This window comes from Hippopotamus amphibius, chromosome 11, assembly GCF_030028045.1.
Source record: "Hippopotamus amphibius kiboko isolate mHipAmp2 chromosome 11, mHipAmp2.hap2, whole genome shotgun sequence".
NCBI classification, from domain to species: Eukaryota; Metazoa; Chordata; class Mammalia; order Artiodactyla; family Hippopotamidae; genus Hippopotamus; species Hippopotamus amphibius.
The window spans coordinates 40,739,083-40,765,067 of NC_080196.1; the positions used below are offsets into that span (position 1 = coordinate 40,739,083).

The 25,985-nt window shown below is 36.8% G+C and overlaps 1 protein-coding gene across 1 annotated transcript in view; it reads left to right on the plus strand.

The window, feature by feature from the left end:
- Nucleotides 1-25,985, plus strand: part of SLC26A8 (solute carrier family 26 member 8) — a 66,529-nt gene that overhangs the window by 12,510 nt on the left and 28,034 nt on the right. The window contains 5 exon segments of the mRNA XM_057699410.1: nt 1,378-1,517; nt 10,490-10,606; nt 12,072-12,253; nt 19,368-19,532; nt 20,238-20,387. Coding sequence (XP_057555393.1) covers nt 1,378-1,517; nt 10,490-10,606; nt 12,072-12,253; nt 19,368-19,532; nt 20,238-20,387 — 754 coding nt within the window.

Below are 25,985 nucleotides of genomic sequence, written 5' to 3' on the forward strand. Positions count from 1 at the left end.
CTCATAAAAATAGCAGTATGGTGTTCTTACCAAACCTATGGTCTTGCTCCTAGCTCCTGAGCAGGATTTGGCAGCTGTCAATAGGAACTGTGGTGGTAATAGAGTGGATAGAACACTGAACTAAAAATCAGATCTGGTTTCTAGCCCAGCTCTGCCCACACTTGTTACTGTGACCTTGGCAAAAACATTTACACGTATTTGGCCTTAATTACCTTAGGGACAGTAATGCTCACAGTTGTGAGAGTCAAGCATATTGAAATTACTTCTTTTCTGAGCACACATTTTAGCCTCGCATACACTGAAGTTATAATGGTTGCTATAGTCAAATCCCATTATTCAACTATAGCTCATACATGAAAAATCTCCATACTCTTTGTTTTCAGCCCATACTGAAATGTAAATAGCAAAAAGCAATTAAAACCATATTAGTTTTACTGATGGATTGATTGACTGATTGATTGATTGGTTTACAATGATTCTGCTGTTTTAAATGATCTGAAATTAAAGTAGGTTTTCTCAAACTCAATATCGTTGACGTTTTGGACCATATAATAATTTCTTGTGGAGGGCTGTCCTATACATTGTAGGATGTTTGGTAGCATCCCTGGCCTCTACCCACTAGATGCCAGTCGTGATAATCAAAATGTCTCCAGACGTTACCAAATGTCCCTTAGGGAACAAAATTGCTTCTGGTTGTTATCCACTGGGTTAAAAGATAATAAGGCCTTATTTTATTGCCTTTTCTTTACATGGCTAATGCCGTAAGCACAACACTCCATATTCTATATTTTCTATAAATTTCCACATATTACAGGTCAAAGCCATGTAGAGTTAATGCTTGGTAAAAATTTTAGTATACAGGAATGATGTGAATGTGTTAATTCCCTGCCATCCACCAGTATCGCCTCTCAAAAAAACTGTCCTTACTGGGAGAAAGCCGTAACAGTCCATTTTTCTACTGGAAAATTTTGGTAGGTTGAATTCTTTTCAAACATTCTATAAAACCACAGACCTGATTTGTGTGCTGGACTTACAAGGCTTAATTCTTGTCATATATATGGCACTGGTTCTCAATCAGAAGTGATACTGTTCCTCAGGGAACATTTAGCAATGTCTGGAGACATTTTTCATTGTCATGACTAGGAGAGGGGGTGCTACTGGCATCTAATGGGTAGAGATCAGAGATGCTGCTCAACATCCTACAATGTACAGGACAGCCTCACAGCAAAGACTTATCCAGTCCAATATGTCCAAATTTCAGTAGTGTTGACAAGAAACTCTGTTGTATGGGAAGAAAAAGGTACTCACTGTGCCTTTTCTTGGCCATGTGGGCTTTTTCTTTGGAGAACCTAATCAAGTCTCTGTTCTTTCTCACAGCTGCTCTTGGCACAAGTTCCGAAGATGCATACTTACAGTCTTTCCCTTCCTAGAGTGGATGTGTTTTTATCGATTCAAGGATTGGCTTCTTGGAGACTTACTTGCTGGGATAAGTGTTGGCCTTGTGCAAGTTCCCCAAGGTAAGAAAGATACGAAGGCTTTTCACCCACAGACAATACATCAGACCTGGTCCACTTGCCCAGAGTAAACAAATTATTTGTGCTAGATGAATAGAAAAAAAAAAAAAAAAACGTGAATTCCATTCATATCATTACCATTTGTTTCCTTACCTGCCAAATTTCTAACTCTTCTAGGGTGGTTCCAAAAGTCTCAGTTTAGTTTAGACCCCGGATACTTTCTAGAGTATTTGTAATACCTGCTCATGGTCATTTTTTGCTTAACTAGTCATTTTATACTCACTCCAATAGACCTCACTTGGCATTGGTTTTACTTAAAAAGGTGAAGGATAGGAAATACAGCATGCTAGCTTCCCTTCAGCAAGTCACACACACAGCAGTCCAGGGGCTACTCTTTGGTCTTACAAGTGGCAGTTCAGATACAATACAACAAGACCACACAGACAGGTGCAGGAGCTATCTGGGCTTTAGGAGCCTCATTTCCCAAATAGGAACCAACATCTCTTGTAATTCCCATAACTGATGCCTCCAGGGATCCCACAGTGACATGCCCAGTTACAAGAGTCATTGTGCTCTGAGAAGCTCAAAGCTAAGGCTTCCCACATGATATTAATCTTTCATTCATAGTCCCCTTGGTCCAGATAGAATATACTAATCAGGCTCCTTTTACCATAACTAATGTTGACTAGTAACACAGCTGACATTCCACCATTATCGGGTTTCCAAAGAAAGAGAGGTAGAAAGTTAACCCAAGATCAACTTTATCAGAGAAAGAGAAAGGATTTTGTGTTAATCCTTTACTCAGCGTAGTTCACAATTCCCTGTGTAGTCTTTAAACACCTCTATTTCTCTATCCTTCTGGGGCAAGCCAAGCAGGATTGAAACGTGATTGTACAGGTTGTGTAAAGCACAATGAGTCTTGTAACTGGCCCCTTTGGTTGGCTTCATTTGTGCTTTATGCAACCTGCAAAATCCAACTCTGGCATAGAGCTGATAGTTGGAGAAAAGGGATCCCTTTAAAATAATTATACAGTAAAATTTACTTCTTTCATACAGTTTCTATGAATTTAAACACAGGTATAGGTTTGTACAGTCACCTCCACAATCAAGCTACATAACAGCTCCATCAGCCCCAAAACTCTCTTGTGCCATCACTTTTTAGTCACATCCTCTGCTAACCTCTAACCCCTGGCAACCACTGATCTCTTCTCCATTACCATAGTTCTGTCTTTTTGAGAATGTTGTATAAATGGACTCATAGAGTAAGTAACTTCTAAAGGGTGGCTTCTTTAATTCAGCATTATGTCTTTGAAATTAATGCAAACTGTTACGTGCATTGATAGTTTATTCCTTTTTATTGCAGAACAATATTCCATTGTATAGCTATATCACAGTTTTTTGTCCATTCACTTTTTTTTTCTTTCTTTCTTTTTTTTTTTTTTTGACTGCATTGGGTCCTCGTTGATATGTGAGAGCTTTCTCTAGTTGTGGCAAGTGGGGGCTACTCTTTGTCCTGGTGCACAGGTTTCTTATTGCAGTGGCTTCTCTTGTTGCAGAGCACGGGCTCTAGGCACACAGGCTTCAGTAGTTGGGGCACATGGGCTCAGTAGTTGTGGCTCACAGGCTCTAGAGCACAGGCTCAGTAGTTGTGGCACATGGGCCTAGTTGCTCCGCAACATGTGGGATCTTCCCGGACCAGGGATCAAACCAGTGTCCCCTGCGTTAGCAGGCAGATTCTCAACCACTGCGCCACCAGGGAAGTACCGCATTCACTTACTGATGGACATTTTGTTTCCAGTTTGGGGCCATCGCAGTGTTGCTGTGAACATTCACGTACAGGTTTTTGCGTGAACATAGTTTTCATTTCTCTAAGGTAAATAACCCAGGAGTGATATTGTTGGTTCTATAGGAAGTGTATGTTCAACTTTGTAAGAAACTGTCACACTGATTTTGCAGAGTGGCTGTACCTACTATTTTACATTCCCGCTAGCAAAGTATGAGAATTCTAGTTCCTCCACACCCTTGTCAGCATTTGATATTGTCAGTATTTTTAAATTAAGCTTTCTATTTTGAGTTAACTATAGATTCACATGAATTTGTAAGAAACTACAGAGAGATCCCTTGTATCCCTTACCCACTTTCCTCAGTGGTAACATCTTGCAAAACTATAGATCAGTCTCATAACCAGGATGTTAACTTCGATGCAGTCAAGATACAGAACATCACTACCACCACAAGGATCCCTGATACTGCCCTTTTATAGTCACCCCCACTTGCTCCCTGCCTGCATCCCTTCCTTAATTCCTGGCAATCACTAATCTTTTCTTCATTTCTATGATGTTGTCATTTCAAGAAAGTTACATAAATGGAGTCATACAGTGTAAAACCATTTGGTATTGGCTTTTTTCACTCATCATAATTCTCTGGAGATTCATCTAGGTTGTTGTGTATATCAATAGTTTATTCCTTTTTATTTCTGGGTAGTATTCCATGGTATGGATATACCAGAGTTTGCTTAAAATTTCACACTTGAAAGACATCTGGATCATTTGTAGTTTTTGGCTGTTACAAATATAGCTATTATGAACATCTGTATGTAGGTTATTGAATATACTCTTCATTTCTCTGGGATAAATGTCCAGGAGTGCAGTTGTTGGGTAGCATTGTAGTTGGCATGTTTAGTTTTCTAAGAAACTGCCAAGCTATTTGCTAGAGTGGTTTTATCATTTTACATTCCTATTGGCAATGTATGAGTGATCCAGTTTCTCTGCATCCTCAATAGCATTTGGTGTAGTCACTAGTTTTTACTTTAGCCATTTTGATAGGCGTGTAGTGAGATCTCATTGTGGTTTCAGTTTGCATTTCCCTAGTGGCTAATGATGTTTAATATCGTTTCATATGTTAATGCTCCATCTATATATTTTAATGAAATATCTTGTCTTTTGCTCATATCCTACTTAGATTGTTCGCATTTTTACTTTTGCGTTTTGAGAGTTATTTATATATTCTAGATACTAGTCCTTTGTCTTTTGTGTTTGGCGAATATGTTCTCCCAGTCTGTAAACTTTCTTTCCATTCTCTTAATATTTATAGAGCAAAATTTTTAACTTTAATGAGGTCTACTTTTTGGTATCTTTTATTTTAGCCATTCTAAGATTTATGTGGTAATATCTCATTGTGTTTTTAATTTGCATTACCCCAGTGGCTAATGAAGTTGAACATCTTTTCATGTTCTTATTTGCTATCCTCAGATCCCCTTTGGCAAAGCGCCTGTTCAGGTTTTTTGCCCATTTTTTAATTGGAATTTTTTTTCTTATTGTTAACTTTTGAGAATTCTTTTTGTATTCTGAGTACAAGTCTTTTGTCAGATATGTGGTTTTCAAATATTTTCTCTTGGTCTGTAGCTTATGTTTTCATTTTGTTGACAGTATCTTTGGCAGAGCAAAAGGTTTTAATTTTGATAAAGTCCACTTTATCCATTTTTTTCCTTTTATGGATTGTGCTTTTTTTATTATTTATAAAAACTCTTCACTTAACCATCAGGTCACAAGAATTTTCTCCTGTGTTTTCTTCTAGAAGTCTTATATTTTATGCTTTACATTTAGAACTGATCCATTTGAGTTAATCTTTATGTAAGTTGTGAAGTTTAGGTCAAGGTTTATTTTTTGTTGCATTTTAAAGAAGACTATTCTCCATTAAATTATTTTTGCACTCTTGTCAGAGATCAAATAGCCATATTTTTGTGGAACTATTTCTGGACTCTGTTCTGTTCCATTGATGTATATGTCTACGCCTTTGCCAATATCATGTGTCGATTATTGTTCTTTTTAATGTCTTAAAATTGGATAGTGTGCTTCATGATGATTTAGAAAGGTGGGATAGGGAGAAGGGGAGGGAGGCTCAAGAGGGAAGGGATGTGGGAATATATGTGTAAATACAGGTGATTCAGTGTGTTGTACAGTGGAAACTGCACAACACTGTAAAACAATTATACTCCAATAAAGGTCTGAAAGGAAAAAATTGGGTAGTGTGAGTCCTCCAATTTTGTTCTTTTTCAAAATTGTTTTAACTCTTTCGTACAAATTTTAGAATCAGCTTGTCAATATCTACAAAAAATCCTACTGAGTTGTTTTGTTTTGTTTTGTTTTGTTTTGTTTTTTTGGCACACAGGCTTAGTTGCTTTGCGGCATGTGGTGTCTTCCTGGGGCAGGGATCGAACCCATGTGTCCTGCAGTGGCAGGTGGATTCTTAACCACTGTGCCACCAGGGAAGTCCCCTACTGAGATTTTGATAGCCATTGCATTAAATTCGTAGATTACTTTGAGGAGAATTGATTTCTTATTATGTTGAGTTTCTGGTCCATGATCACAGTATGTCTCTTCATTTATTTAGGTCTTGCTTTAATTTCTTTCATCAGCATTTGTAGTTTTCTGCATACAGATTCTGTACATATTTTGTTAAATTTATACCTAAGTATTTCATTTTGGAAGAGATATTATATATGGTAATTAAAAACATTTTTGATTTCCAGTTGTTCATTGTTTGCATATAGAAATACAATTGAATTTGTGTGTTTACCTCATATCCTGCAACTCACTTATTAGTTCTGAGAATGTTTTGTAGATTCCCTGGGACTCACTACATTGATAGTTATGTCATCTGTGAGTAGAGTTATGTTTTGTTCTTTCTAATATGAATGGCTTTTATAACTTTTTCAAGCTTATTGTACTAGCGAAGATTTCCAGTATATGTTAAATAAGAGTGGTAAGAGTAGACATTCTTGCCTTGTTCCTGATCTCAGGGGAAAAACATTCAATCATTCATCATTAAGTATGATGTTAGCTGTAGGGTTTTTGTAGGTGGAGAATGTATGTTTTCTAGTTGCTGAGAATTTTTACCATAAGTGAATGTTGTATTTTGTCAAAGTTTTCTCTTTGACTGTGTTACATGAATTGATTTTAAATTATTGAACTAGCCTTGCGTTCCCAGAATAAAGGAGTACCTTTTGAAATTTTCATGTGGCTGTTACAAACCAAAATGATCCATTTGTATAAGTATATTCATTTCCAGGAAAGTATCAGAAAGTCTCTAGAGCATTCTTATGGTGCTGCAACGAGAGACCTGAACTCTTGGCACTGATGCTTTACCTGGGAGTCCCCTACTGACTCCCTCTTATCAAAGATCCTTCATTTATGGTCAAAGTTTGAGAGCATTTCTTTGCTAAATTTCCAAGTCATCAGTATAATTTCGTACCAAAATAAGAATGACATTAGGATGTGTAAGTATACCTAGTATCCAGCACAGTATTTGGCATATGGTAGGTACTCAAGATATTTGTTGAATGATTATATAACTATGTGAATGAAGGAATCCGGGCAACTCTTGCTGACTAACTAAAGGAATGTGTGTTATTTTAAGTAGTGTGAATAATGAAATAATTTGTAGTGTAAGTAATTGAAAAGTTTTACTTATATTTAAACAGGTAGGACCTAATAACTTAATAATTTTCTTCAGATGAAACAAAAATAATGCACATTGAAAACCTTATTACAAAGGTGCTGGATCTTCCTTACAATAGAATCCCAATTTATAAATGTAGAGGAAAATAGAAAGTCACCATTAGTGAAAGACTACAGTAATACTTATTGCAGATAAAAATCCACTAACAGAGGCTAAAATTAGTGGGTAAAAGTTTGCAAGCTATGTAACAGGATTTGCATAGTTTCCAAGTATCTCCCTCAAGATATTTATTAACTACTCCACTACTTTACAGTAGAGAACCTGGGAGAAATCACCTTAACCAAGTGATCAATGCTATCATCACCAATAGTAAGACGTACAGAGATCATGAGTCCTGTGATGTCATGCACTAAGAAGGACATAATACTATTTCTGTAGTATTTGCATCAAAAATATATAACCTTAGTGTGATCATGAGGAACCTAAGCAAACCCAAATTGAGGGGCATTTGGCAAAACAGCTCATCTATTAATACTCTTCCAAAGTGTCAAAGTCAGACAAGTCAAAGAAAGACAAGTAAAGACTGAGGAACTATAACATATTTTAGAACTACAGAAAAATAACAACTAAATGGAGTAGGGAACTCTGGATAAAATCCTGGAACAGAAAAAGGAAATTAGCGGGAAAACTGTTGAAATTCAAGTAAAGTATTTAGTTAATTTCTAATGTTAATTTCCTGATCCCAATAATTATACTATGATTATGTACAATGTTAACATTAGAGGAATCTAGGTAAGGCATTTATGGAAACGCTTTATTATTTTTGTAGCTTTTCTGTAAATCTAAAATTAGTTCAAAACTAAAAATTTTTTTTAAGGTTTTGGAAAGTCTGGAGACTTGGTTTCCCTCTATTTCTCCATAGTCTAAGCTTAACTGAAACTTAGACAACTTAGTTCTCAGGCTGTTACCAAGTAATTCTCTTGCCTTTCCTGTATTGGTGAGTTAGTTGAACCTCTACATTTCAAAAGCCTTTCTCCTCACACTACATGTTGCTTAGCAAGAGTAAATAGGGCTATTCAGCATTTGTACTGGAATTTATAGGCAGTGTGTTAAAGCAAGGAAAAAAAATATAAGGGTAAAGAATTGCAAGGCAAGAAATAAAACTTCATTCATAGATGATGATTTTTTTTAAGCTCTTTATTGGAATATAATTGCTTTACACTGTTGTGCCAGTTTTTGAGGTACACCAAAGTGAATCAGCTGTGTTTATACTTATATCCCCACATCCCCTCCCTCCCACGACTCCCTCCTACCCTCCCTATCCTAGCCCTCTACATCATCACCCATCAGACGATGATTTTTTTATGTAGAAAATTCAAAAGAATCTACAGATAAATGAATAGAATTAATAAGATTTTATCAAAGTTGCTGGATACAAGATGAGCAAATAAAAAATTATATTCCTTCATACCTTCAGGAAACAGAAAGTGAAAAAAAAATTAAATACCATTTACCAAGGCATAGTAAATATGAAGTAAGTTATACTGAAACTAATAAGTGATGTGCAAGACCTCTATAAAGAAATTATATAATTTTACTGAGAAATAAAAATAAGGACCTAAATTAATTGAAAGGTAGCATTTTCCAAGAATAGGCTAATTCTTTTGAAGAACAACAACGTGGGAGGACTTGCTCCTCCAGCTGTCAAGACAATATAAAGTTATAATGTTTAATATAATGTCCATCAAAAGTAGAAAGAATAAATAAGCATTCATATATACATATATTGGAATACACAGAAGGAGAATGAGCATTCTCAAGCAACTCACAACAACATGGAAGATGCTTATAACATCATCATAAGAAAAATAAGCAGAAATAAAAATTGTATACAGTATAATTCCATTAATATAAAGTTCAAAACTGGGACAAACTAAACTCTCCTGTTTAGGATATGTCCACTAGTGGTAAAACTATAAAGAAAAGCAAAGAGATTATTATCACAATATTCAAAGTAATAAGTACTGGTGGGGGAGGGATGGAGTTGTGATTAAAGATCTGTGTGGGGGTAACATGGGCATTTGTTTTATAAATATTTATTAAACTCAGCATATATTTAATGCACTTTCTATGTATATATTTCACAATCAAATGGGAATTATCCAGAATTTCAAGATGGTCAGAGTAGAGCATTAAGCCAAGTGTGGCGCCTTCTAAGCGCAGGGCACTATGTGATTGCATAGGTAACACACCCTTGAAGTCAACGCTGGCAGCTGGTGACCCAAATGAAAGAGACAACCAGAGAGCAACCAAGACAGAAGCCACAGTCTTCTTGCAATCTAATCTCAAAAGTGACATCTTATCATTTTTGTTGTGGCCTATTTACTGGAAGTAAATTATTTCACACTTAAAGGGGTGGAGTCACACAAGGGCATGAATACCAACTGGCCATTGTAGATCATTTTAGAGGTGGTCTACCAGTACAACCATATATGAGAAATCAGGGATATTTGAACATTGACTGGATAATTGATGATGTTAAAGAACCATTATTCATTTCTGAGGTGTGATGATGGTATTGTACTTAAAAGAGGGTCTTTTTTAAAAGATACATACTGAAAATATCTACAGATGAAATGATTTAATGCTTTGGATTTGTCTCAAATTAATATGGGATGGGAGAGGAATGGGGGCATTGATGAAACAAGATTGGCCACCAGTTGACCATCGTTAACGTGGGTGATGGGTACTTGGGGGTTCATTATACTCTATTTTTGTATAGGTTTAAATGTTTCCATTAAAAAAAAAAGCCTTGCTTGTTTAAGACAATAAATTGGCTCACTGGACTCGTAAGTGATTTCTGATGAGCACACTGGTATGATGTAAATTGAAGAGAGTCCCTCAGGGCAGGAGCTGTGGACTTGAGACATCAAAGGATGACACCATGCATGTTAATCCATTTGCCTCAAAATTTCCAAATTTTCATGGTGCTTCTTAGAAAAGAAAGTAAGTATTGAAGAAGGAGCTGAAGGAAGAGACTGGAGTGATTGGCATATGGAAGAGAAACAACACATACCAACTTGGAGTCAAGTCAGTTAAGTATGACAATTCTTGCCTTGTTCTTCAGCTTTATCTCCAGCCCTGGAGGATTCCTAGGGCCTTCTTGTACTAGACTAGGGCTGAGAATAGGGCTGCTTCTGAGCTGTTGGATGGAATTAAAGGTCTTATTGCTGTGATGTTTGCTTTCCATGATTCTCATGAAGGCCTCACAGTGAAAGGTATTCAAGCCTATGATTTAGAATTGATGTGTAAAAGCATGTGATAAAATAGGAAGAGAAGCTAGAAGTCAAAGGAGATAATAAAAAGTACTTATTAAGGTCTGTATGCCAAGGGATACTGTTACCATAGCTGTGTACATGGGTCATTTTTATTTTAAATATTCTTTACAGTTTTTATTTCAGGTGACTTTTAAAAGACAGGCTACATTTGCTTACTTAAATTATCTTGCTTTTCAGGCTTGACGTTTGGTTTGTTGGCAAGGCAACTGGTTCCTCCTCTCAATGTCTCTTATGCAGCTTTCTGTGCTTCAGTAATTTATGGAATTTTTGGATCATGTCATCAAATGTCCATTGGTGAGTTCAGTGCTGGAACCACAGGAGGAGGATGAAGTCTCCACCTCAATCATTTACTTATTGCTAAGGAACCCAAGCTAAAGCTGTGTTTACAGTAGAAAGAAAGGTGGCAAAAGATGGATATTCTATCCATAGGGTTAGTGTTCAGATTGTAGAATTTAAACACTTCTTTTGTGCTATTATTAATGTCACCACCAGACAAACAGGCCAACAAGCTGTTAAAGGAATTATAGGACAAGAGGTAATTTCCTTGGTGAAATTACCACACATTGGAATCTGACTATCCTCAACCCAGAAGATCCAGAAATGTTTTTGCCAAAACTCCTAGAATGGAGCCACTTTTTGGCTGTTCACCCAGACTCCGTGGACCTGATTTATAATAATCATGTCAGATTATTAATTTACATTGAGAAAATGCTGTCATAGTAATCAAAGCACTCCAACCCACAGAATAAGCACTTTTCATCCCTAAGTCAAAAGTCCACCTGCTAATTTATAATTGGAAATGACTGTTACAGAGACCACACTAGCTGAAGGTCATATGATCAGCACAATTACTTCCCCTACATGAACCTATACAGAAATCAAATTACAAAATGCCGTTATAGCCTCAGAAGGGCATCACCAACATTCACTCAGTAAAGTGCCTTTTTCTGAGCTTCCACACTGAATAACTGACCAAGCAACCAACACTGACCATTCTGACTGGTGCACTTTTTCTCCAGATGTGTTTGTATATTCAGTACAGTTGCTATCCCATTCTATGGAGTGCTCCTGTGCCTTTTTTAAGAACAATATTCCATATCTTTACTAAAATCTACTATGTGTTGATTTTACATTTGAACACTAAGAGAACTATTTTATTCCAATTTCTCCAAGTTCCCAGAGCACCTTACAATCATTTCCAAATAGTGATAACAAGGTCTACTAGAGTTTTGTTTCTGTTAGGTAGTTTAAAGATAAGATTTGCCTTTGCCTCCCACATGTATGTTGATATGAGAAGTAAATGAAATTATGTTTGAAACAGGTTTAACTCCGTGTCATTTTGCACCTATTAAATCCTTCATAAGTATTAGGTATTATTTTTCTTCTTATTATTGTTGATTAGCTTTGTTTCCTGATCCTTTCAACGCCATCCCATTTTTCACCATTTCTAAGAACAGGCACAGTGGCTGAGCCTGATAAACATTTCTAGTCAATTTCTCTTTAATCCTATTCCATATGCCTATGATGCAAAGAGGTTAATACCTAGATTACCAAGATCTAAAATTTACGAGTTGGGTACAGTATGTAGAACCAGAGTTCTTTTCCCTGCTCTTTTTTTTAATTCTCAGTGGCCACTTTCAAATAAGAAAAGTTTGTCAGATCAAGGACAAAACATCAGACCATGCCTTGCTTTTGTCAATATCTGTCAGTTTACCTGGACTTAAAACCTCACCTTCTGCCTAAACGTTTTCTTTCATAGGTACATTCTTCCTTGTGAGTGCTTTGACGATCAATGTCCTGCGGACATACCCATTCAACAGTGGCCACCTAATACTGGGAACTTTCATCAAGGATGACTTTTCTAACCTCTCCTTCTTTGAGAACTATAACAGATCCTTGAGTGTGGTGGCATCCACAACTTTGCTGACTGGGATTATTCAGGTAGGACCTGAATCTCTGAACCCCTGAAAGAGAAATAAATAAATAAAGGGGCTGCACATGGACCCCTTCCTTTAATTGCTATTGTTACCCATTGTGATATATCTGTACTTAAGTGGTTTAATTTTTCAAAAACTTATGGGACATGTGGATAGGCTACCTCCTCAGTGACGAAACTTCTCCCTCCTCTGAAATACACCACCATTGGTTTAGGGTGAGATACTCAACATTCTCATCAGTCCCTAATACTCAAAGACTAAAGATGAGTCACAGGGACTGTGACCTAGAGTTCTACTCATGGTTTCACATTTTAAAAAGTTTCTTTATATTCTTTCAACAAGAATAGCTCTCATTGGCTCACATACTATATTTTGGGTTAGTGAGCAGTAGAGTCAGACCTGAAATCCTTTTTCTGCAATGACAGGAGTTAGGTAATGGACAATGACATCAATTATTAAAATATCAAACCTTATTTTGGGCCTGTCTTTAATTTCTTCTGAGAGTCTACCATCTGAAGTGTCACCTACTGAACTAAACTCACATATTTCAGCTTTATTTTTCTTTCTTCTCAGCTAACCCACTCTCTAGCTAATTTTCACTGATTTCCTCTGGGGTCATCTTTGATTAGGTAAGGGCTTATTGGAAGCCCATAAAGGCAGGCTATCATGGTGGGCTGACCACAGCCCTGACACTTACCAGCTGTATGACTTACTTAAATTATCTTACCTTTGTGGACCTCAGTTTCTTCATGTTTAAAATGGGAATAATAATATTTGTATTGCAGAGTTCTTGTGAGGATTAAGTAAGAAAATTCACATAAAGCATTCAGCCCAGACCATGTCACATAGTAAGCACTAATAACTTATAATTACCAGGTATAGAGAAATGAAGTTGGTACTTTAATAGAGACCAAAAAAAAATTTTTTTAAAGATATAATACCCATGTTTAAAAAAATTCAATCTTTTAGGAGAAGACAAAATAACAGGCAGTAAGTCAGCAACCTATTAATTATCTAAGTGGCCTTGGCATGTTCTTTCCCCTTGTTTGAGTGTCATTTTTTTCATGTAATAAAGGAAGAGATATTCCATTTACAGTAAGATGGAATATATGTACTTTTCCCTATTCCTTCTGCTAAGAACTACTAAAAACCTTGGAAAATTATACACAAAACAAACATAAAGAGACTCTGAAAGGTGAAGGAAAAAAGACAGACTGGCTCAGACCCAAGGAACAGCACAGTGGTGAGTTCCTTGGGTTTTCTTTGTTGCCTCATATATCTCAAACTTTGTGCTGAAGAAGCTAGAAACCCAAAATGCCAACAGGGACAGACCAAAAAAAAAAGCCCCAACAAAAGTCTGCTCTTTATAGCCACAGGACCAGGAAATCTAACAAGACTGAGAACTTTTACCCAATAACTGCTCTACTCCAGACAAACACCAAGAAAAAAAAAAACAAAACCCTGTGGTGTCATCCCCACTCATGCCAGCAAAGGCCAAGTGGGGAGCCCAGACTTCCACCCTCACCCAGCTATAATGAGCCACCTGGGGTGTTGTCAAAGAAAACTAAATAGAGAGTCAAGACTTTCATCTCCACTGGGCAGTAATGAGCTTCCCTTCCTACCCCTTACTGGGGTGTGTCAGAGAAAGCCTAGTGAAGGGTCAGGTCTTTTACCACAACACAGCATTAATGATGACAACCCCCTCTGCAGCAGTGTCAATGGAGGCCAAGTAGGGAGAAATATAGGCACTTCTGTGTCTCCCAGCCAGGATGGGAAGCCTAGTGGGAAGCCAGAACTTCCACTCCTTCTCAGCAAAAATGAAGAGTCCCTACTGTCTCAAGTGTCAGTGGATTTTGAGAGGAGAACCTGGACTTCTACCTTACCAGTCAGTAACAAGGTGGCACCTTCCCCTTCTGCTGCCAGTACTCAATCAAAATAAGCTGGCTAAAATAGGTTTAAGTAAGATCCAGAGTCTTATAGCATAGTATACAAAATGTCAACAATAGAGCTGAAAATAACTTGTCATTACCAAGAACCAAGAACATTTCAATTTAAATGAAAAAAGACAATAAAAAGATGCCAGCACTGAGATGACAGAGATGTTAAAATTACCTGGCATAAATTATAAAGCAGCCATCCTAAAAATGCTGCAACAGCCAATTATGAACATGCTTGAAACAAGTGAAAAAAAATGAAAGTCTCAAAAAATAAATAGAAGATGTAAAGAAGAACCAAGTGGAAATTTTAGAGCTGAAAAATACAGTAACAAAAATTAAAAATTCAAAGGATGGGCTCAACAGCAAAATGGAGGAGACAGAAGAAAGAATCAATGAACTTGAAGACAGAACAATAGAAATTACCCAGTCTGAACAACAGAGAGAAAATAGACTGAAAAAAAATTAACAGAGCCTCAGGGACAAATGGGACTATAACCAAAGCTCTAACATTTGTGTCATAAGGGTCCCAGAAAGGGAGGAGAAAAAAGATGAGGCTGAATTATTTGAGGAAATAATAGCTGAAAACTCCCCAAATTTGGCAAAGGATATAATCCTACAGATTTAAGAAGCTTGGAAAAATACCAAACAAGATAAATCCATAGAAATCCACACCAAGACAAATCATAGTCAACTTCTGGAAACTAAAAACAATAAAAAAAAAATCTTGAAAGCAGTGAGAGAAACACTTTACCTACAGGGGGAAATAATTTAAATGACAGCAGATTTCTTATCAGAAATCATGGAGACCAGAAGGAAATTGCACGATATTTTTTGTTTGCTGAAAGAACTGTCAATCCAAAATCATAACCTCAGTGAAAATATCCATCAAGAATGAAGGAGAGGACTTCCTAGGTGGCGCAGTGGTTAAGAATCCACGTGCCAATGCAGGGGACGTGGGTTCGACCCCTGCTCCAGGAAGATCCCACATGCCGCAAAGCAACTAAGCCTGTGCGCACGACTACTGAGCATGCACTCTAGAGCCCGTGAGCCACAATGATTGAGCCCGTGTGCTGCAACTACTGAAGCCCACACGCCTAGAGCCCGTGCACCGCAACAAAGAGCAGCCCTGCTCGCCACAAATATAGAAAGCCTGTGTGCAACAACAAAGACCCAATGCAGCCAAAAATAAAAAGAAATAAATAATAAAATAAATCTAAAAAAAAAAAAAAGAATGAAGGAGAAATCAAGACATTCTCAGGTGTAGGAAAAAGAGAATTTGTCACCAGCAAGACCTATCCTAAAAGAATGGCTAAAGGAAGTTCTCTAAACAGAAAGGAAATGATAAAAGAAGGCATCTTGGAACACCAAGAAGGAAGAGAGAACAATGGAAAAGGAAAAATATGGATACATACGGTAGTTTTCCTTGCTTCTTGGGTTTTCTAAATTATGTTCAATGGTTGAAGCAAAATTATAACACTGTCTGGTGTGGTTCAAAATGCATATGGAAGAAGTATTTGAAATAATTATTTTGTAAACAAACTAAAAGGGAGGTAAAGTTTCTATAATTTGCTCAAACTGGTAAAATGTTTACACCAGTAGGCTGTGATGTTGTGTATATATAATGTAATACCTAGGACAACCACTTAAAATGCTGTACAAAGAGATACACTCAAAAACCCTATAGATAAATCAAAATGAAATTCTAAAAAATGTTCAAGTAACCCGTGAAATCAGGAAAAATAAAGAGATGAAAAACAGAGAGAACAGAAAAATGACAGATTAAGCCCTAACATATTGACTTTTACATTATAGAGATCAACATATTTAGAAATGTGCTATCTACAAGAAGCATCAAATATAACAATATATACAGGTTGAAAGTAAAAAAATGGAAAGACATCATGCAACTATTAAAGGAAAGCAGGATGGACTATATTAATATCAGATAAAGTAGACTTCAGAGCCAAGAAAATTACCAGAGGTCGAGAAGGACATTGTGTAATAATAAAAGTATCAATCTGCATAGCAATCCTACATATATATGCACCAAACAACAGAGCTACAAAATATGTGAAGCAAAAACTGATATAACAAGAAAGGAGAAATAGACAAACCCTCAATTGCAGTTGGAGACTTCAACACTCCTCTCTCAACAGACAACTAGACAGAATATCAGCAAGGATATAATAAAATTCAAAATGTCAACAACATTGAAAATTGGAAAGTTTACATATTGCTGATTCCATTTATGTAAACTTATTGAAGTGACAAAATTATAGAAATGGAGAACAGATTAGTTGTTGCCAGGGATTAAAGGTGGGTAGAGGTCAGAGGATGGAGGTTGGAGGTAGAGATGGGAGGTGAGAGGCTATAAAAGGACAACAGGAGGGATCCTTGTGCTGATGGAATTATTTTGTATCTTGGCTGTACTGATGTCAATATCCTAATCGTAGCATTGTATCAATACTTTAGTTGTGCAAGATGTTTTCATTGGGGTAACTGGGTACACCGGATCTCTGTGTGTCGCTTTTTTACAACTGCATGTCAATCTACAATTATTTACAATAAAAAGTTTAAATAAAAAAAAAAGTCTGAACTAGATAATAATATCTAACATTTATTGCTATGTGCTGTCAATGTTCAAAGCACTTTACATGTTTTACCTCACTTGATCCTTGCAACACCCCCCTGTGTGAGGGTAGGTATTACTCTGGTACTTATTTTAAGGAAACAAAGGTATAGAGAGGTTAAGTGAATTGCCCAAGGTCACATAACCAGTCCAACTGGGATTCAGACTCAGTTTGTCTACCTCTAGAATCTGTGCACTAGATAATCTTAAAGTGCAAACTAGTATTAATAAAAATGAAGAGTTTGTTGTCAAAAGAATATGAAGTGGGGACTTCCCTGGCAGTCCAGTGGTTAAGAACCCGCACTTCCATTGCAGAGGGCATGGGTTCGATCCCTGGTTGGGGAATTGAGATCCCACATGCCACACAGCGCGGCTGAAAATAAAAGAATATGAAGTGAAGGAATAACTTTTAGTTGGGATGGAGTTGTCTGGGAAAGAAACAACCACTTATTGAGCCTTTCCTTCATTCACTATTTAGTACAGAACTTCCTCAGCTTATAATGGGATTACGTACTGATAAATCCGTGGTAAGTTGAAAAAACTGCAAGTCAAAAATGCATTTCATACACCTAGCCTACCAAACATCATAGCTTAGCCTGGCCTACCTTAAACATGCTCAGAACACTTACATTAGACTACAGTTGGGCAAAACCATCTAACACAAAGCCTATTTTATAATAAAGTATTGAATACCTCATGTAATTTGTTGAATACTCTACTGAAGGTGAAAAAACAGAAAGGCTGTCTGAGTACAGAATCGTTAAGTCTGTCAGACTGTTTACGGGAGCTATGGCTCACTGCCACTGCCCAGCATTGTGAAAGAGTATCATACTGCATGTGGCTAGCCCAGAAAAAGAAATCAAAATTCAAAGTATGGTTTCTACTGAATGCATATCACATTTGCAACATTGTAAAGTTGAAAAAAATGTTAGAACCATTGTAATTTGGGAACTGTCTGTACTTGCTTTCAGTAGGATGGCAGATAGGTTTCATATCACGGACCAATTCTGACTTATTGACAATTGATGCCTAGCAAATTATGTTAACACCAGATTCTGATGCCACATCACAGCTGGGCAAGGAAGAATTCTATGATATTTGCCATTTACAAGGTGGAAGGAAGGGATGGCATGAAGAATGAATGATATACATTTGCATCTGTCACTCTTTTCAGATTTGAGCTAAGTGTTTTACATGAATTATGTAGTGTAATTCATACAAAACACTGCATGTTGGGTATTATTCATTTTATAGGTGAGGAAAATGAGGTTTGGAGAGTTTAATAAACTTGTCCAAAGTCACTCAGCCTGTGAGCAGCAGAGCCAACATTAAAGCTAAGTTCTCTATCCCAGGAATCCTGCTCTTTGCACCACACCTCCTGAAGGAGAGAAGTTTTATTGAACTCTGGAAAGAGATGAATAACATGGATTGGCAGAGATGGCAGAGGGGTTTGGGCGTAAGCACAGAAGTAGAAATCAGCCAATCACACAAAAGACAGGAAGCAGATTGGCCTGACTAGAGTAAAGGAACATATTGGGCAGTAATGACAAGACATTAAGGGAAGCAAAGTGCCCAGCTAACTGAAAGCTTTGAAACAAAAAGCTTTTAAAGCCAACAGATTTATTCTTCCAAGTTTGTTTTCTGAGAGTTCCTAGTGGACTGGAAGATGAAGCAGTGACAATAGAAGGCTTCATGGCTTTTGTTTTTCTTTTTGCATCTTCTTCATTGGGCTGTGCCATTTTTCTTAACCTACCCTCTTAAGAGGGTTGGGGCTCACCCTCTATCCATAATTTTCCAATTGCTTTTTTATTATAAAAAATGAACATATATATTGCAAAAAAAAAAATCTCAAATAATAAAAAAGTGTATAAATTACAAAATATTGCCCCAAACCTTTAATCCCATTCCTCAAAGTTAACTTCTTTTAATACTTTGGCATCTATCCTTTTAGATCCTTTGCTTGTTGATTACATAACATTTTAAAAATATATTTACATATATATGCATGTGTACATATAAAATGCTATATTTCACGTGTATATATGTATAATCCTGAAGACGTAAATTCAGTTTAATCATTCTTCATAAAGATAAGCATCAAAGGCCAAAAAGTTTAAGCTGGAACCCAGCTTTTAATATTTTCCTTCGCGAAAAGCTGCATTCCTTACAGGGATGTTAACATCTCATGAAGAGGGCTATCAAAGCTTCTAGTGAAAAGGACTTTAAAAAGGCAAAGCCTTATTACGATCATTTTGTCACTGTCAACCCCACATCAACAAGGTCAGTAGATTCTAGGGTAAGAACTTAAGTTTATGTACTCGTGAAGAAAGGAGTGTGGTCTTATGTCTGTAGGGAGCCCCTGAATCAACACCAAGGACCTACCCTAGCTCATCAATTTCAGTTGATTAGGGAAAGAGAAACAAGAGTTATCAAAGGGGCCTAACCTAACTTTTTTGTTGGAATCCCTCTGGAGATCACCTGATTGGTGCCATTGCTGGTTTGATGACATTCGTCCTTACTCTGGTTTTCTTTTCCATCTGAACCCCCTACAGCTATCAATGGGCATGTTAGGTTTTGGCTTCATGATCACTTACATTCCGGAGGCTACAATCAGTGCTTACCTGGCTGCCACGGCACTACACATTATGCTGTCCCAGTTGACCTGCATTTTCGGGATTATGATTAGTTTCCATTCTGGCCCCTTCTCCTTCTTCTATGTGAGTAATTTCTACCCTCACACAGAGTTACAAATGCCCCTCCCCTTGCCTCAAAAAAGATGTAGACCTGAGTGGAGAGACTCTTGCATGGGCAGCTGGGTCAAGAGGGTCCTAGAAATAATTTCACCTCTTCTAGATTTACAGTCTTTATTAATTGCAGGTGCCCGTTGGACCATGTTCTCCGTTGCATTAACCGTTTCGCCCTAGCCTTTTAAACCAACATGATTTATATTAAAATTTGGTCTTTAAGATACTGTATCTATATCATAATTCTTCCCATTACATGCCTCATAAAAGACATGTATCCTAAAAATATAATATAAACAGAATATAAAATGCAAAGTAATCCCTGAATGCAAGAATGTCCTAGAAGCCAAGCTAAACATACATGCTCTGGGAAAGTTGGTAAAGAAGAGAATTCCTAAAAAACAGAATTCCTGGGTCTTTCCCGTTACACTGAAACATAGAAAGTGTATTATCTTCTTATTGGACATTATTGTCTTTTAATATATCATTTTCAACTTAAAAAATATATATATCCACCTACTCGCTCTCACTGTTCTAATAATGTGCATAAAGACCTCTGTGCCCAGCAACAGTGCCTAAGAACTTTTTTTTGGAACTAATTTAGAAAGAGTGTCATTTTCTAAATTTAGGCAATTTTTACATCCCTTTCTAAGCCTCTGTAATTTTGTTTTCTTTCAGAACATAATTAACTACTGTATAGGTCTCCCCAAAGCTAATTCCACCAGCATCCTACTATTTCTAACTGCTGTTGTTGCCCTGAGAATCAACAAATGTATCAGAATTTCCTTCAATCAGTACCCCATTGAGTTTCCCATGGAAATTTTTCTGGTAGGTGATTTTTGTTTGTTTTTGTTTTGTTTTTTATTAACTTTTATTGATGTATAGTTGCTTTACAATGTTGTGTTAGTTTCTGCTGTACAGCAAAGCGAATCAGTTATATGTATACATATATGCCCTCTTTTTTAGATTTCCTTCCCATTTAGGTCACCACAGAGCATTAGGTAGAGTTTCACGTACTATACAGTAGGTTCTCATTAGTTGTGTATTTTATACGTAGTAGTGTATATAAGTCAATCCCAATCTCCCAATTCATCCCACTCCCCTTCCCCCCTTGGTATCCATAAGTTTGTTGTCTACATCTGTGTCTCTATTTCTACTTTACAAATAAGTTCACCTGTACCATTTTTGTAGATTCCACATATAAGTGATATTATACGATATTTGTTTTTCTCTTTCTTACTTCACTCTGTATTACGGTCTCTGGGTCTATCCACATCTCTGCAAATGGCACTATTTCTTTCCTTTTTATGGCTAATATTCAATTATATATATATAATGGAATATATATATAATATATATGTGTATATGCGTGTGTGTATGTATATATATACATACACACTCACACACACACCACATCTTCTTTATCCATTTCTCTGTTGATGGACATTTAAGTTACTTCTGTGTTCTGGCTATTGTAAATAGTGCTTCAGTGAACATTGGGGTGCATGTGTCTTTTTGAATTATGGTGTTCTCTGGGTATATGCCCAGGAGTGGGGTTGCTGGGTCATATGGTAGTTCTATTTTTCATTTTTTGAGGAACCTCCACACTGTTCTCCATAGTGGTTACACCAGTTTACATTCCCGCAAACAGTGTAGGAGGGTTCCCTTTTCTCCACATCCTCTCAGCATTTATTGTTTGTAGATTTTCTGATGGTGGCCATTTTGACCAGTGTGAGGTGATACCTTATTGTAGTTTTGATTTGCATTTCTCTAATAATTGGTGATGTTGAGCATGTTTTCATGTGTTTCTTGGCCATCTGTATGTCTTCTTTGGAGAAATGTCTATTTAGGTCTTCTGCCCATTTTTTCATTGAGTTGTTTGTTTGTTTGTTTGATATTGAGCTGCATGAGCTGTTTGTATATTTTGAAGATTAATCCGTTGTCTGTTGCTTCCTTTACAAATATCTTCTCCCATTCTGAGGGTTGTCTTTTCATTTTGTTTATGGTTTCCTTTTCTGTGCAAAAGCTTTTAGGTTTAATTAGGTCCCATTTGTTTATTTTTGTTTTTATTTTCATTAAGGGGTAGGTCAAAAAAGATCTTGCTGGATTTATGTCAAATCATGTTTTGACATAGTTTGACATTTGACGAATATGTCAGAGTGTTCTGCCTATGTTTTCTTCTAAGAGTTTTATAGTGTCCGGCCTTACTTTTAGGTGTTTAATCCATTTTGAGTTTATTTTTGTGTACGGTGTTAGGGAGTGTTCTAATTTCATTCTCCTACATGTAGCTGTCCCATTTTCCCAACACCACTTATTGAAGAGACTGTCTTTTCTCTATTGTATATTCTTGCCTCCTTTGTCACAGATTAGGTGATCATAGGTGAGTGGGTTTATCTCTGGGCTTTCTATCCTGTTCCATTGATCTACATTTCTGTTTATGCGCCAGTACCATACTGTCTTGATTACTGTAGCTTTGTGGTATAGTCTGAAGTCAAGGAGCTTGATTCCTCCGGCTCCATTTTTCTTTCCTGAGATTGCTTTGGCTATTCGAAGTCTTTTGTGTTTCCACACAAATTGTAAAATTTTTGGTTCTAATTCTGTGTAAAATGCCATTAGTAATTTGATAGGGATTGCATTGAATCTGTAGATTGCTTTGGGTAGTATAGTCATTTCCACAATATTGATTCTTCCAGTCCAAGAACATGGTATGTCTCTCCATCTGTTCATGTTGTCTTTGATTTCTTTAATCAGTATCCTATAGTTTTCTGAGTACAGGTCTTTTGTCTCCTTAGGTAGGTTTATTCCTTGGTGTTTTATTCTTTTTGTTGCAGTGGTCAATGGTTTACTTTCTCTTTCTGACCTTTCATTGTTAGTGTATAGGAATGCAAGAGATTTCTGTCTATTAATTTTGTATCCCGCAACTTTACCAAATTCACTGATTAGCTCTAGTAGTTTTCTAGTGGCCTCTTTAGGATTTTCTATGTTCAGTATCAAGTGATCTGCAAACAGTGACAGTTTTACTTCTTCTTTTCCAATTTAGATCCCTTTTATTTCTTTTTCTTCTCTGATTGCTGTGGCTAGGACTTCCAAAGCTATGTTGAATAATAGTGGTGAGAGTGAATATCCTTGTCTTGTTTCTGATCTTAGAGGAAATGCTTCCAGTTTTTCACCATTGAGAATGATGTTAGCTGTGTGTTTGTCATAAATGGCCTTTATTATGTTGAGGTAGGTTCCCTCTATGCCCACTTTCAGAGTTTTTTTTTTTTTAATCATAAATGGTGTTGAATTATGTCAGAAGCTTTTTCTGCATCTATTGAGATGATCATATGGTTTTTATTCTTCAATTTGTTGATGTGATATATTGAAGAATGTGTATATTGAAGAATCCTTGCATCCTTGGGATAAATCCCACTTGATTATGGTGTATGATCTGTTTAATGTGGTGTTGGATTCTGTTTGCTAGTATTTTGTTGAGGATTTTTACATCTATGTTCATTAGTGATATTGGCCTGCAATTTTCTTTTTTTGTGGTATCTTTGTCTGGTTTTGATATCAGGATGATGGTGGTCTTGTAGAATGAGCTTGAGAGTGTTCCTCCCCCTGCAATTTTTTAGAAAAATTTGAGAAGGATGTGTGTTAGCTTTTCTCAAAATGCTTGATAGAATCCACTTGTGAAGCCATCTGGTCATGGACTTTTGTTTGTTGGAAGATTTTTTTTTTAAATCAAGCACTTATTTTTTTTTTTTGTAATTTTTTTATTTATTAGCTGTGTTGGGTCTTCATTTCTCTAGTTGCAGAGAGTGGGGGACTCCTCATTACCGTGTCTTCTCTTGTTGCTGAGCATGGGCACTAGGCACGTGGGCTTCAGTAGTTGCAGCACAGGGGCTCAATAGTTGTGGTTCACAGGCTCTAAAGCGCAGGCTCAATAGTTGTGGCACGTGGGCTTAGTTGCTCCATGGCATGTGGGATCTTCCTGGAGCAGGGATCAAACCCATGTCTCCTGCATTGGCAGGCGAATTCTTAACCACAGCGCCACCTAGGAAGCCCCTGTTGGAAGATTTTTAATCACAGTTTCAATTTCATTACCTGTGATTGGTCTGTTCATATTTTCTATTTCTTCCTGGTTCAGTCTTGGAACTTGTACCTTTCTAAGAATTTGTCCATTTCATCCAGGTTGTCCATTTTATTGATGTATAGTTGCTTATAGTAGTCTCTTATGATCCTTGTATTTCTGCAGTGTCAATTGTAACTTTTCCTTTTTCGTTTCTAATTTTATTGATTTGAGTCCTCTCCCTTTTTTTCTTGATGTGTTTGGCTAGAGGTTTACCAATTTTGTTTACTTTCTCAAAGAATCAGCTTTTAGTTTCATTGAGCTTTGCTATTGTTTTCTTCATTTCTATTTCATTTATTTATGCTCTGATCTTTATGATTTCTTTCCTTCTACTAACTTTGGGTTTTGTTTATTCTTCTTTCTCTAGTTGATTTAGATGTAAGGTTAGGTTGTTTATTTGAGATTTTTCTTGTTTCTTGAGGTAGGATTGTATTGCTATAAACTTCCCTCTTAGAACTGCTTTTGCTGCGTCCCATAGGTTTAGGGTCATCATGTTTTCATTGTCATTTGTTTCTAGATATTTTTTGATTTCCTTTTTGATTTCTTCAGTGACCCATTCGTTATTTAGTAGTATATTGTTTGGCCTCCATGTGTTTGTGTTCTTTACAGTTTTTTCCCTGTAACTGATTTCTAATCTCATAGCATTGTGGTCAGAAACGATGCTTAATATGATTTCAATTTTCTTAAATTTACCGAAGCTTGATTTATGACCCAAGATGTGATCTATCCTGGAGAATGTTCCACATACACTTGAAAGTGTATTCTGCTGCTTTCGGATGGAATGTCCTACAAAGATCAATTAAGTCTATCTGGTTTAATGTGTCATTTAAGGCTTATGTTTCCTTATTAATTTTCTGTCTAGATGAGTTGTCCGTTGGTGTAAGTGGGGTGTTTCTGGTAGGTGTGTCAATACTCTGAACTTGTGGTTCAGATCATTTAAGATACCTATTTTTAAAAAATTAAATTAAAAGCAAGTAACCTAGGAAGGGAAATGTTCATAGGAGAATTGTAAAAATAATATGTTAAAAACATGCTGAGGGACTTCCCTGGTGGCGCAGGGGTTAAGAATCTGCCTGCCAATGCAGGGACACAGGTTCAGTCCCTGGTCTGGGAAGATTCTACATGCCACAGAGCAGCTAAGCCCACGTGCCACAACTACGAGCCCATGTGCTGCAACTACTGAAGCCTGCATGCCTAGAGCCTGTGCTCCGCAACAAGAGAAGTCACTGCACTGAGAAGTCCGTGCACTGCAACAAAGAGTAGCCCCTGCTTGACACAACTAGGGAAAGCCCACGTGCAGCAGCAAAGACCCAACACTGCCAAAAAAAAATTTTTTAATAAATAAACATTATTTTAAAAAATATGTTGAATTGTGACAAAGCTGAATATGTACATTTAGTTTTAAGCACTAGCTTAAATTTTTAAACATGCTTATTTTTCAAAGGACTTTTATCTATTGCCTCTTTTTCATACTATTTGAAAAATAGGGTTTTTTTTCCTTATGACAGTCATACAAGCTCATTCTAGCTTTTTCTTTTCTTTTTTTTCTTTTTTTTTTTTGCCATGCTGTGTGGCCTGTGGGATCTTAGTTCCCCAACCAGGGATCAAACCCAGGCCCCCAGCAGTGGAAGCATGGAGTCCTAACTACTGGACCACCAGGGAATTCTAGCAATTTTGAAAAACAGAAAAAAGAAAAAACAAATGGAGGGAAAGAAATTCCTATATCTGTACTATCCAAAGTCAACTACAGTTGATATTTCTGTACTTTCAGTTATTCACACCTTTCTTCTTTCAGACATACACATGACAGGCCTATGCTTAGTGCTGGTAAATTTTTGTATTCTTCTATGTCGAGGTTTTATTCCTATTTCAGCATAGCAACAACCACACTGTTATTCACCCTCCTTTCATTTTCGCTATGCTACGGTAAAGAAATTGAGGGAGATGAAATGTTAAATGAATTACCTAACCCATGTCACTAAATGGCAGAGCTGGGTTCGGGGAGGAGGGGTTGCTGGGGAAGGTGTGTGCTTATGTATATGTCCTAGGTTTTTTTGACATCTTTTTCTTTGGATCAGGGGAAATGTTTAAATAAATATATATTTTTTCTTTTTGAGAATATTAAAAAAAATGTTGCCTAATGATAACATCTCTTGTTTCTTTTAACAAATCTGGGGAAATTCCCTGGCGGTCCAATGGTAGGACTCCATGCTTTCACTGCAGAAGACACGGGTTCAATCCCTGATCCAGGGAACTAAGGTCCCACAAGCCACACAGTGTGGCCGAAAGAAAGAAAGAAAGAAAAAGAAATCTGA